Source organism: Stegodyphus dumicola, chromosome 5 (assembly GCF_044657685.1).
Source record: "Stegodyphus dumicola isolate Sdum_Otavi_A_Nest chromosome 5, ASM4465768v1".
In the NCBI taxonomy this organism is placed as follows: Eukaryota; Metazoa; Arthropoda; class Arachnida; order Araneae; family Eresidae; genus Stegodyphus; species Stegodyphus dumicola.
In genome coordinates this window covers 89,283,945-89,298,721 of record NC_140772.1, presented here as the reverse complement: position 1 = coordinate 89,298,721, position 14,777 = coordinate 89,283,945, and the positions used below count along the sequence as shown (strand labels likewise).

Below are 14,777 nucleotides of genomic sequence, written 5' to 3'. Positions count from 1 at the left end.
AATTTAATAATATACCAGCACTTAGATAATTTAATACTGATTTAGATAACTTAATACTGATTGAAATAATTTTAATTAACTTCCCATTAGGATTTTTAAACGATAAACATATTTATGCTACATAGTATTAGATTAGTCACAAACATTATTGGGGGAAAATTCAATTAAATATCAAAGACCCACATACTCACTAAGAAAGTCCCACTCATTAGGAATAGTAAAACTTTATGCAGATTTTCATGAAATGTGAAATCTTGTAAAGGATTAGCATAAAACCTGAGTAACAAATTATTTCCTATAAGCAATGTACGGTTAAAAAGTGTATTCCTACGATAACTTATCAACCCTTAAGAAGTAAGAGTAAGGTAATGAAAAAATGTTTTTAGGAATTTTCCTTCATTTTGTAAATCTATCCATTTGTATGAAAGAGGAAATTCAATGAAACTCCCACTTTTTTCCTATGAAGACACATCCATATCCCCTAATAGACGAAAACCGGATCATAACACTTTTCCACAGATTCAGCTTTACACTTACTTTCATTGGAAAAAGAAAATTATTTTATTTAAAAAAATAGGATATTTTCTTTTATTAGACTCTGTAACAATCACGATTAGATCTATATTTATCACTCGGTGGTTCAGTTTGAAACCAAATTTTGTTATTTTTAACAGTATATGCAACTATTTTCATCTCCAAGTTAAAATTTATACGTCTGCAACAAATGTTTTAGTGGTTTTTCATACTCATATTGTGTAAACGATTACTAAATTTAACTATTTTAATTTATATTACTGGGACATACAGTGATTATTTTCAGAAAACTTCATTTCAGAACCATATTTTAGCACTCTGAAACTTTTGAATAAAACACTTTCTACTATATTGACAACCAGCTATTACATTATTTTTTACAAAAACATGAATTTTTTTTCTAATTCCTCTTCTAGAGATACTAATATATTCTGCTATAAAAAGAAGATTCAATTCCTATTATTACTCTATACACTATTTGCAAAGGGAACAGACACTCTAGATGATAGCATAGCATCATATTACCCATATAGGTTTAAAAATTTAGAACAATTTCAGTAGGGCAAATTATCTACAGAGTTTTCAAGTACGGTTATATTTCTGAAAGAAACTGCCTAACATACCGCTCTTTTACTTCTAAATCATTTAAATAAAACCAACCAATTAACAAAATATTTGAATTTTCAATATAGTACAGTTATTTAATTGATCAGATACCAAATTTTGAAAATAATAAGAGTAAAAACATGACTATTTTAGAATTTAGGAAGAGATCTTCAATAATGAGAGTGAACATATCCTGTGTGTGTGTGTGATTATGGCAAAGACTCGAGGGCTATCTGCCTAAGGGTAGGTATGCCTTCGTGGAGGACTTTCTAAGGGAAACTGGCTCGTATACACGTTACACATGGGGAAAACCACGAAAACGCCCATGCAGCCAGCCCGTTCGCGGGATTCGAACCTCGGACCGAACTACCAGTGTTCAGCGACTTTACCACTCGGCCGCTGGTGGGCTCTGTGAACATATCCTGAATTTCATGCAAGATTTTTATCTTGTTACACTAAACATTTCACTATTTCGTAGATTCTTAGAACATATCACAAAATTTTTCAAAGAATGTATATCATTTCGGATTGATTAGGGAGTGTCATGCGAGTTTAACTGCAGGTATTTAATGAATGATACTAAAACTTTCAAGAAAAAGTCAAATATTGTTTCATCTTTCATAAAAATTTATGAATAATAACGATATCTCATAAAAGTTTAAAGTCTTCCCATGTTATGAATAGCTTCAAAAATATAGAAATATTTTCAAAATCTCAATTCCCATAGAAAATGTTAGATATTCTCATATAAAATTATATTACTTCAGTCAAACATGAAAACATATTAATCAACCAGATTTATCACATGATTTGATACATTTCTACTATTTTTCCGAAAATAGAAGTTTATATTCTTCATATGGAAACTATTACAACGAGTCGATTACATTTTATACCCATATTACTTAACATTTTCTACTGTATAAAAATAATTTATGTGTCGTATTCGAAGCTCATATATACTCTCAATATCCAAAAATTTGACAAAATAGTACAGTTATACAATGCGAACTAGAAGAAAATCTGGTTAATCTATACTATATGCAGAACATAAACTAGAATGCTTAAGAACTACTTAAAAAATATGTTGAACTATTCAAAAAATTAATATAATTTTATATAATTTTATGTATATTTCTTATATTCAACACACTTCACGTTTTCAGAAATGTAACATCATGTTTTCCAGGACGACGCCAATATAGCCATCCTTATCAGAATGAATCATCTGAGATGATGGGGATAGTTATATTATATTATCTTAAGTTAGTAAACAAGGGATTAGGGAACTGAGGGCCTGTTGACTATGGTTACTAGGATATGCACGTATCCTAGTAATCGTAATTTCCGTAAATCCTACAATTCCAAAAGGAGAATCTGTTTAGAATTCCCGATGAAATGTTAAATGTTTGCATTTTTCTATTGTTTTCAGTCTTGCAAAATGTTTTTGTCTTTTTATTATTAATGTTTTGTGAGTAAAATTTATTAATTAGGTATCATAATCTTCTTACTTACGCCTCCTAAATGAATATCAAAATAACAAAATATTTAAAAACACCATATCATCAGAATTTCCGACGGACAATCTCGCGCGCTGGAGATGAAATATTTTATTCCGTACATTGTTACCACTGCTCGCTTTCAAATTCTTGAATTTGTAAATTAAAATATATTGAAGTTTTGCAAAATATAAAATTCGAATTCAAAATTCGTACTTCCAGGTGCATTATTTCGGGTGGAGGACTACGTTATTCAAAGTTTGGTGGCCCTAGGTACCGTGTTTTTTCACAGAGCGACAAACATACATTCATTATGTAATTTCTTTAAAAGTTAATATTTCGTGGCCACAACTGGAAAAATTATTCAAAGATTTAATGTGATACGCCGCCAAATCCCGTTTCGAGACTAATTCGGGCTAACGCCCTTTTAGTCTAAAACAATACTATGAGTGTTAATTAATTAATTTTAAAATCAAGGGATTGAGTTAGGATCGCGTGATTAATTGTTTTTAAGGATTCTCATTGTCTTACGTAAAATAATTTTGAAAAGGATGTTCCAGAAGCTAATCAATCAGAGTACATTCGTTTAAAATGCTAGAAATTCATTCTAAGTGCGGTTCTCTAGATTAATTTGCTGTTACAAACGCTAATGTATTAATTATGTGAAAACATTTATGAAGATACTTTCTTATACATTTGAAATCATGTAGCGCTAATTTCAAAGGATATATTTGCTCCGTTAAAATAAATATAATTTTAAAATTCGTATTTCTGACGCTCTTTTATCCTTCGCCACCTTATGCCTTATATTAAGATAACAATGATGACAAATATTTTAACAGTCTTTGTTAGTCTGTATGATATCATTCCATTCTGTCAAAACATTTACTTTAGTTTGAAAAACTGACAAAGCTTTATCGTAAGTTACATTATCTCAATTATCTTAGTTTACTATATTCATAAATTTGTTTAAATGTAAGTTTTCTATGCGCCTTACAGGAGAAGGCTAATATCACATGTATCGAATATATTTATTAAGCAAACAATTTTAAAATGTATTCAAAGTATAGGAAGCAAAAACTATACCACAGTTGCTTTCACATTTTGCATAGAAGATGTATGGCAAAGTTTACTTAAGCTCTATGTTTCGTTAAACGAATTCCGCCAGGGGCTGCACTGTTCAGAGTTTGTTTGTGTAAGTCCATTCTCTGAAGCTATGAGGTATTTCATGATAAACATAAAAATTCCTCAGATCAATAACTTATGTAATTTACTTCAAATGTTGCCTAAGGAAATGAAGTAAAATTTAATTAGTGTGAGCTTGGTCAAACAAACCTACGCTTGAGTTCTTCTAAGATAAATAAAATAGCAGCTATGAATGGAGCGTTTTTTCTCTTCTTTTTCAGATAATGCATGCTTGAAAGTTCAAAATATACGTGAGTTTGTCAACGTTAAAGTTGCATAACATCTTAAGTCTATATATCAAATTTCACCACGTATACTTTTTTGGGAAATTCTTTGTCAGGTTAAGAATCTTTTTGCTTTGGGTAGACAGAGAGAATAAATATGCTGTTTAACTATTTTAATTAATTCAGACCGTGTACATCACTGAATGCAAGACGTATAAATTTGTAAGCTTGAAATTTTGTTGCGTATTTTTCAGGTTGAGGAGAAATGTACGATTATGTTTAAAAACATTTGTTGATCGAAAAGTTGCGTTCCAAAAGATGATTACAGGCTTTAATTACTTAAATATTGAATCAGAACTGATGATTTAAATTATAAAGTTTTTCAAAACAAGTTAGAGAATTTTACCTAAACGATTTCAGAACTGTCGCCGCCGAGATGGTATAGTGGTTAGGAGAGCCGACTGCGATACCAAAGGGCCCGGGTTCGAAATTTGGAGAAGGTATGGATGTAAATTGTATGTCCTCTCATAAGAGGTAACGCTGGCCGAGTTAGGTACCCCATAATAAAATGACCGCCTCGTCTGCCCTTAGTAGTGGCGAAAGCCTAAGAATGGTTGTTACCCGCAATTAAAAAAATTCAGAACTGATGGCATAAAAGAGTTATAAACCTGCAATTTTCCCTTTTATATGGTCCTCGTAAAGGAACGAAATATTAAAATGCTGATTATTCTTTAAAATGTTAAAAATGAGAAATATATATTTCTTTGTATATCACATATATATATTAGATGGATTACCTACAAGGTTCATAACGCACTAGACGAGCAACTTTTATTTTGCAAATTCTCCAAAAATTACTTAAATAATAAAAGCTTTGAAAACTGATTTTTGTTAATAAATTCGTTCTTTTATATGTCTTCAAATTTTGAACGCAATTATATGACATTTTTGCATTCAGTTTGATAAAGCGTAATCAAATTTGCTTCCACAGTTCTTTTACTTGAAATATTTCATAAATGAAATGAGAAATTTTTGAATGTTGAAAATATTTTCGTAAATTTCCTGTAACGTTTTTCCAAACTTAGAGAAACTTTGCATTTGAAAGCACAGTATTAATTATTATTGAAACATAATTACTTATACAATGCGTAACGTCAGTGTTTAAGGAAATAAGGCTTATACCAAAGTTTTTGGAAAAATTTGCATTCGAAACAAGTATTACATTGTTGCATATAAACGAACTTCACTCTATTCTTTATTCATCAAATACGGGTCATACAGTAACCTGTATTTAAGAACTAACCCTTTTTATGAGTTAATTGTAAAGTGGTACTATAAAATATAATTATTAATTTGAATTTGTTTTCGAGATAAGAATTCCAGGCAGCACGCCTGTAAGCAATCATTTTTGGTAACGGGTAGAAATTTCGTGAAGAAATCTTTTTCCGAGGAATTTACATTTTTTTGTAAGCATCAACCGAGGAAATTATTTGTTGGAAGCTCTATGCATAAGTGATCCACAGAAATAAATGCAATACTTCGTCTTGAATAATTGTTTTCTTTGATAAATAACAGCACACAAGTCTCCACGTGGTAGTAATTCATGATGCAATTATATTAAAGCAAGTTTCGTCCTTCCTAACAACATATAGTTCTGTGTTTTACATCTTAAATTTCTGGCTATCAGTTTTTAAACTAATAGACTAGTTGTAATTACTTAGCTTAAATTTGTTTCTGGCATTAAAGTGGAATCAGTATATCAAGACTTGTTTTCAATATTTAGATGCTCGTGATTTTCATACTTTTGAATTATTTTTTAACTTTAATTTTACACTCCATTAGGTATTGCATTATGACCTCAAATTTTAAGATTGCTTTTTAAATTATTTTAAATTTTGCTTAATTTTTAGTTTTAAAATGCTATTCAGAAAATCCGACTTTTGCAAAGCGAAATTGAGTAAAATGAGTTTGGTCTGCAAACCGTTATATATTAAGTAAATCTTTTGCTATGGCTACATAACAAGAAAAGCTGTAGTTATCTTTCTTTAAAAATTTAAAACTGTACCTTAACTAGTAACATTAACCTTTCCAGCTTGTATGAATTTCTTAGAGTGATCGACTTTCTCAAATCGCCATATGGGTCACAATTTTCTTACAAATCCCACAGCCCGAGTATCATTAATTTGTTAATCAATACTGTAATTCAGCAGAGGTGAATTGATCATCTATTGATAGTTAAAATTTATTCTTGTGTTAAATTATTTGACTCAATAAACAATATATCAGACTATACTCTTTCTTTAAAGATAATAAATACTTAGTACTTTCTAATATCATACATTCATTTTTTATTGCTTGAATTGCAGAAATACGTGTCACTGAATTCTGCCTAGGAATGTGCAATTTTTAAATATTATTTCCTGTCTTACAAGACTGATGAATAATTCTAAATCTCTAAACTTTGAGCAACATAATGGAATAACTTAGTCTGATATACCATTTTGTAACAAACGTTTGAGTTAAACGCAGCTGATTAATAGAAAGAATTGGCTTGGAATATATAGAGCTGAAGGGACACTTAACTTTTAAGTATGCTAAATAGAAAAAATTTAGAAATAAAATTGAAGTAATATTTGCTTCTAAAACAATGCAAAATCAAAACTTTCTATTATCTCATCGAATTTCCTGGATATTTTCTCCATGCACGAAATCATGTCCACTATGATTAAAGATTATACAATCTGCATTCATTTATCCGTAGCTCTTAAAAGCCCGTAACTCTTGAACTGTTGGAATCTACTAACCTATTTGAAACTGATTTACATACTGATTGCTAGTCAATATTCATCTAGTCCTTTCTTAATAAATTATTCGACCGCGTCCTTTATTTACCTTCTTAATAAATTTATGATGAGGAAATCAGACAATATTTATCTTTTTTATAAAAGAACCCATCTCTTCTAAAAATTTATTTAGAATGTGTTTCGATAACCTTATTCTACATGCAGCAATGAACTAAAGACAAAATAAAGTTCACATAATTCATGATCTTGGTGAAATCCCGTCACTGTTGGATAACATCGGCTTCATCATTTCGTGATATTGACATCTTTTTCTCAATATTTACATGTTTTACTCTTTATACATGATTTTCTCTTGAAAGACTGCAATGATAGAGTTTCCTCCACTTGGGTTTGATATACTTTAAAGCTGCGAATAGTCAGCTAACTGATTAGGCTAACTGATTAGGATAGCTAACTGATTAGGAGAATACAATTTGCTAAACTACCATTTATCTGACTAGAATTATTGATTTAAGCGCAAATTCGGAAAAAAGAACTTTTCTGTTTTCTTCGTAAACTGCAGATTTCCGAGGTTTCACATCAAATAGATAAACCGAGACAAAAACGATTGGTATAATTCTATACAGGGTGAATCTGAACAAGTGGGCAAAACTTTAGGGGATGACAGAGAGAAGCAATAAGAGAAATATTTGTCACAAAATGTATGGCCGGAACGCAAGTGGTGAGAACTTAAAGCCTAGTTTTCCATGTCACGTTTAAAGAATGAACACAAGAACTAGAGGATATGCTTCAGAAAGCATTTTATTAACAGAATATGCTCATAAAAATTGCTCAAAAGATCTTCCGCTAGCTGTAATGCAGGCTTGATACCTGCGGAATAGGAATTGACGTACATTTGCGAAGCGAAGACACCAGGTATTTCCCGAATATCGTTGGCAACAAAGGCGATCCTGACGACTAGATCCATATTGATTTCAATGCGGCACTCGTAGATTATGCTTTTCATATGACCCCACAAGAAAAAGTCCAAACACTAGAGGTCCGGTGATCTTGGTGGCCAAGATCGCCCCTAAAGTTTTGCCCTCTTGTTCAAATTTAACCTCCATCTTTCGTTCCAATCAGCCGATTGACAAAATTCATTTTGGTTTTTCATATCACGAAAGCGCAACTTATATTAGTTATGTTACATATATATTAGATTTATATATAGCGGTGATCTAACATATCTTCATTTAACATAAAAATCTCATTTTTTTTAAATGACATGCGTAGTTTTTTTCGATCACGCCTGAAATTATGCCAAAATACCAGGTTTTGTAAAAATCGCAGCATCATTTTTTTAATTGTGTGCATGCATACCATTGTAATTTAAAACGTTGATTATATATTTTCCTTACTTAAATTGCTTTTTTGGAATGGAATATTGAAAAATATATTAACCGCGGTTTATTGTATTTTCCCGTTTAATATATGCAGTTTTAAAATCCATTTTATGGTAAACAATATCGCATAGTATTCTTTTGAAAGAAATGAAATTCAAATAAACAAGATCAAACTAAAAGAAAACGTTTATATGAATAAATATACTTAAAGTCCACTATAGAAATGAATAAATAAAAATTTTAAATAATTATTTAAAGAAATGTAATTCAGCTACGCAGCTCAAATATCTAAAATAAAAATCTAGAATAAAACATCGAAATTCCTAACTCTGATTAAAAATATAATATAAAGTAAAAATATCTGCAGGAAATGAAAAACAATGCAACATTTTATTTATAGTATCTTTCATATATGAATGTTTGCTTGAGACTAATGTTGTTCATTCTAACTGATATACAGTTGTGTACTGTGCCAGGTGTAAACGGTGGCAACAAAATAAGAATAGTGATAATACCCACCACCAATGAATAATGTTTGCAATAGAAGCTAGGACCGCATTCCACTCAGAGGGTCCGGACACAATATTTACAGTGGAACCTAGGTCTGCATTTCACTCAGAGTATCAGAAAATAGTTTCTTACCCTCTAAGTAGATCTTTAAGTAATTAGTAAAAAAAAAAAAAAAAAAGTCCTAATTTTTGTTCTGCCGGTGAAGTAACGTCTCCAGATCATCACTGTAAAGCATTTATTGAATGTAAACGGACAGTGAAAATAGCATGATGACAACTGCAGCTGTCAAATTTTGATAGAAAATCAGCCGAACCCATCATTTTTTGAAACTGTAACACTCTAAGTGATTGTCATGAAACTATGAGACAAATTTGAAAATGTGTAATATTTTGTGAATTAAATAACTCTGTTCTGCAAGACCGGAATTCAAATTCCCAGGGATATCTTAAATAATCTGGACTGGAATCCAGTCCAGTAACTAATTTCTGTCACACCGTATTCCATACCACTTTACTTTCACTAGTATTGATTTAAGACTGCATATAACAGGCTTCTTTCGTGAACTCAAAGAGAACGTGAGCAAAGCGTGTGGATGCTGGAAATGGAAGAGACTGTCTTAAATATCCTCGCAGCGTCTTCTGCTACAAGCACGCAAGCGATGGCGTCCGACATTGATATTTATCACAATAATACTATAAGACATGAGGTATGTAGGAATCCCTTTCAAATTAAGAATTCCCAATCGTTAAATGCAGTTCCCAATCATTAAATCATTGCCTGGAGCTTGCGAAGTGGATGTTTCAGATGAAAGCTAACAATTCGCAGTCTTCTGTCTTAGTGTTATTCGGTGATGAAGCCTATTTACATGGAAAACTGTTTTCAACAATCACAATGAACACGGCTGAGATACAAACATTCACCATATTACAGCCTTTGCACATGCCGGCAGAGATCGGCTGTGAATTTCTGGGCAAATATCCTTGGTGGATCCTTGGCTATATCAAGTGTCACAACGTCTGATGTGTGCAACGTACCGGGGATTCCTGGAACAAGCGCTTCGCTGCTTCTTGCACGCTACTCCGTTCAACACACATGGATATGTGATTTATGCGTGTTGAAGCCCCGACACACTTTGTCACCTCAGTCCGGAACACTTCTGGAATGCCAAATATTCCGGACGATGGATTGAATGCGGCTAATCAATGTTCTGGTGTCTAAATCTCTTGGACTTGTCTGGGGGAACATGAAATCATTGGACTCCAAGAAAGATCTCATTTTGAGAATCGTTGTTACAGCAGACGTTATAAACATAATACCAAAAGATACTAAACATAAGAGAAGATGCGCCAGTCTTTGATTCGCCAGTGTAATCTGTACAAAACCACCCATAGACGCCACTCTGAACATTTAACTTGAATATTTCTCTAATAGGAATGAGATTGTATAACTTACTTTTTCGTTAATGTTCTTTTTCTCACCGTAGAAATTTCAAGCCGGACATTTAACTTCAGGTTTTCTGACACTCAAAATCCAATGTTGCCCTACTTTTTATTGTAAATATTGTTTATTTTAATGGGTACTGTCAGTCCTCTTATGTTTATAAACTAACTGTTTAAGCACCCTGTATATATGCACATTTATTGCCTACTATAGGAAGTCCTCTAGTTTGTTTAAACTTTTATGTGTGGAAAAATGGTATTTATTAGTCTTTATTTTTAAATGCGTTTTAATCTCTGTAGCTGATTTTTCTATTTATGAATTAAATCTTCGCTAAGCATTTTCTTTTAAAAGCTCCAGATTATATGTAAAGAATTGTTATCTTCCCCTCGTGTGCTTATCTTATGCTAGAAAAAGAAGAAAACATTCCGAAGCAGAAAAGTAATTAGAAATTCGATTTAGTGCTTTTATATCTCAGTTTATTAATTAGTCAATTAATTGCTTAATTCTTCGCCTTTTAACTTCTTTTCGACATGGCTATTTATGAGAAAGCCGTTTTTTTAAAAACCATTTACTGATAACGAAAGAGAAAAAATACTGAGTCGAATATAAAACTGATTAGCTGTCCACCGACATGAAATAAAACTTTTCTTAATGAATGTGATTGAATCAGCTAAATCCCAGTCAAATGTTGTTATTACATTCAAAGGAAATAAATGAAACATTAATTCTCGTTGTTTTTATGAAGCTAAATGTTAAATACATTAAATGTTTATTACTTTTTTATTAGATACTGATTCAACATAAGTGTTTTGATTGTGTAATGTGTAATAGAACATTATATACCTTATATATTGCTAATAAATATATTCACAGTTATGAATCACATTTTATAAATTGATCTAAATATTTAAAATATAGTTATATGTTTTTGGTAAAATAATTTTTGTTGCTTTCAAATTGGATGACTTTCCTTAAAATTAATCTTTTCTATTTTTTAATTAGAAAGTAGTACTGGAGACTTCACATATGTACACTCAAATCCTCGGGCTCACAGGTATAACAATGGAACCCTAGTATTATCTGACGTTGAAGAAAATGATGCTGGTGCTTATTTATGTCAAGCAACTAACGGTATTGCTGCCGGCCTGAGTAAAATTATTTCTCTTCAAGTTTTAGGTAAGTAAAATTGCTGCTTTATTAACCCTCCGTCAAATGTCTCTTGAAAGCAATTTTTTATTTTTTCCTGAATGCTAAGTCGATTCTGTTTAGAAAATTAACGCATAAAAAAACCCACTCGTACTTAGATTTATCACAGGCAATTGTGCCATAAATGTTAATGACACTTTAATGATATTTTTTGTGATGCTCTTTCAATATATCAGGTTAATAGGTATGAGCCACTCTTAAGACTGAAGAGAAACACGCTGAAGTAAAACATAAACTTAACACTGCATTGGCGTATATTTTAGTCAAGACACTACCAATTTCGAGGAAAACAAGTACAAGTTGCTCTTAGTCAGGAGCAATGAAATCTGTAATGAAGGGAACGTCACGGTTGTATTTATACACAAAAGGAGTAATGAGAAACAGAAAATAGCGCCATCTGTCCCCTGAAATAGTAAGGAAAATTTTTTAGTTATTTTGACAGAAATATGAAGGCATTAGAAAGGATTGGATAGGTTATCAAATTCATTAACTAAACAAGATAATTTTTTTACGAATGGGAAAAAGCTTCAAGAAAATCCAATTCACCATATAGAAGAAGCTGTTTGGAAAATTTGTGCAGACCCATAGTCTAAATTATGATTAAATTTCCAACTTTAATTAGCTGTCGAAGATTTGTTAGTTTCGCCTTTTCGGACATAAGGTCGTATTTCTTGATGAGAAATTTTAATGCTCTAATAATATTTTGGCCGACCTATCTCAAACCAAACTGAAGATATATGCTATAAATTCCTCAAGTAATTGAAGTCTGAAGAATTTAATTCAATAATTGAAACATGGAATGTATTATTGGGCAAGAAAATCAATAAAATCCATCGTCGCCTATCAGTAAAAGGTCTACTATTAAGGTTTTCTCATAAAATCACAAAAAAGAATAAATATTGATAGAAATGTGTTGTAACATATTAATATTTTAATGATCAAATAAATAAATCAATGAATAAAAATATGACACTTCAGTGATGCGGAAGCTTTCAATATTCAGAAGAGAAATAAAAGGGATACAATTTGTTCAGATTTTGCTTCGCCAAGAATTAATTGTGACCTTCATTGCAACATGTGATAGAACGCACAGGAGTTACAGCAAACTTCACAGCTGAAAATAACGTCGGAAGAGAGTTAACGAGCTGCTGATGAATAGTATTTATTTCTCAGTTTCTGTAACAAGGAAGACCTAACTGGTACTCTCGCGCAATTGGATAGAGTCGTAAATAAAACTGACACTGAAGTCATATCTAACCACTCAGATCTTTTATTGTGAGCTTCATGTGCGTAAATCCGCCAAGGAAATTTTGTGAATGCCACCTGTTCGTGAATTGCACTTAAATTTTACTTTTCTTGTTGTCGTTTACACCAAAAGAAAATAACAAAAAAGCTAAGTCCCTTGTTTTAGACAATTATGTTTCTACAAACCATTACCACTCGTTTATGCATTTTCAGTTGACATGCTTTCGAACTAGATTTTGTCTTTTGGTAGGCATTTTATTTTGATGATTTTTAATTCATTATTTAATTTAAACTTCAGTTTAATCGAATGCTGTAGAAAGATAAGTTGTAGAGACATTAGGATTTTTGGAAGCAGGCAACATGAAAAATGAGCAATCGCCTTCGCCGGGAATCGAACCACGGACCTCTGGAATACCGGCCCAGCGTGTTACCATTACACCACGAGGGAACGCTAGGGAAGTGGGAGAAATACCTTATATACTCCCCTTTTTAAAGGGCGACTAGGGTTTTAGGGGACCTAGTCGCCAAATCCTGGTTGCGGTGAATCGTCATCCACAACTCTTTTAGTTCGGGCGCCACTTGTAGAGTCATTAGGTTAAACTAAAAGCAGAAAAGATGAAAAATATGCAACCGCCTTCGCCGGGAATCGAACCACGGACCTCTGGAATACCGGCCCAGCGTGCTACCGTTTGATGGCAGGCTACGGAAGTGGGAGAAATACCTTATACAGTAAACTCATAGTAATAATTATTTTGCTTTTGCTTGTTTTTGTCATTTTTAAACTTTTACTTTGTTAGGAAACTCGGTCATGTTCAAAGCGAAATCAAATTTAGTTGACTAAAATTTTCTGCTCTGACAAACGTTCAATACGTAGCACATTCTCCCATGTAAGTGATGCAAGTGATTTGAAGGCTCAGAAAACATATAGAATATCAATAGTTAAAATCCCGGTAAAGGCAACGAGTCAATTGTGCCCTGGTTTCCTCAACTCTAAAACGTCTCTGCAATTCTGCAACCTAACTCTCATTTGTTTAATTTAGAAGTCAAACAACAAAAAACAAATCAGCGTTATATTTTAAAATTCCACAGGACTAGTTTCGATGGTTTTACCGATCCTCAGCTGCAAAAGCGCAAATGAACAAGATAAGATATAATGATAAGCTCAGAAAGCCTGGACAGGAGATCAGCTACTGGCGCCACCTGTTGATAAAACCAGAACTAAAACATAATTTCTTTAAAGCCTGAAGGCAAAGATGGTTTGGAATTAGGGTCGTTAACTAGAACAGAAAGAATATTTTTGAATGTGAAATGCCTCTAGAAAATCCAGTTCAACAATGGAAGATGATTTTTGAATAATTTTGGCAGCAGAAAAATTGAAAGTGTGATTTTCGGACCAACAATGTTGGGCAACAGAAGACTCCTGTGTTTCCTTTTTTCTAACATGTTCCTCATATTCCTTAATGCAAAATTTTAATGCTCTCTTAGTTTGGCCAATGTAAGTTAAACCACACTGTCAAGAAATCCTATAAATGCCAGAAATTCATATCCGGAATAAGGTACTTGAGTATGGAACTCGGAACTTTATTGATAGGAGAATAAACGACCCGAAAGTTAAATTTCTGAAAAATATGTGTTAATAATAATATATTTATAAATTTTTGAAAAATATTTCTGAAAAATATATTTATAGGTAATTGATGGAAAGAAGGGAATAACAACATAATTTTTATAATCTCCTAAAACAAGAGTGTGTCTTTTGGTATGTTGAGATGAGAATTTTTTAACTGCTTGATTAATAATTTTGGGTGAAAAGCCCCTGTCAATACCTACTGCTTTTAAATAATTTAGTTCTTCAACAAGGGATAGGTTGGAGGAGCAAACTTGAAGAGCACGGAAAACATAGGAATAAAATGAAGCTAACTTTTGATCAGTCGGATGACAGGATTTAAAGTGTGGTGGAAGGCAAACCGATGAAGGTTTACGGAAATCCGTAGTACTGAAGCTGGATGTGTTACGTGTGGCCAGAACGTCGAGAAACGGTACAGAATTGCAAGTTCAAAAGTGACTGAATAGCAAGATCAATAGAATTCATTGTTGAAAGTTTCAAACAATTTTGATTCATAATAATGCAAGTAGATATCA

The 14,777-nt window shown here is 32.1% G+C and overlaps 1 protein-coding gene across 1 annotated transcript in view; it reads left to right on the top strand.

Moving 5' to 3' along the window:
* Positions 1 to 14,777, top strand: part of LOC118181837 (cell adhesion molecule Dscam1-like) — a 1,450,682-nt gene that overhangs the window by 1,285,028 nt on the left and 150,877 nt on the right. The window contains exon 12 of the mRNA XM_085816862.1: positions 11,187 to 11,360. Coding sequence (XP_085672988.1) covers positions 11,187 to 11,360 — 174 coding nt within the window. The remainder of the gene's footprint in view (positions 1 to 11,186; positions 11,361 to 14,777) is intronic.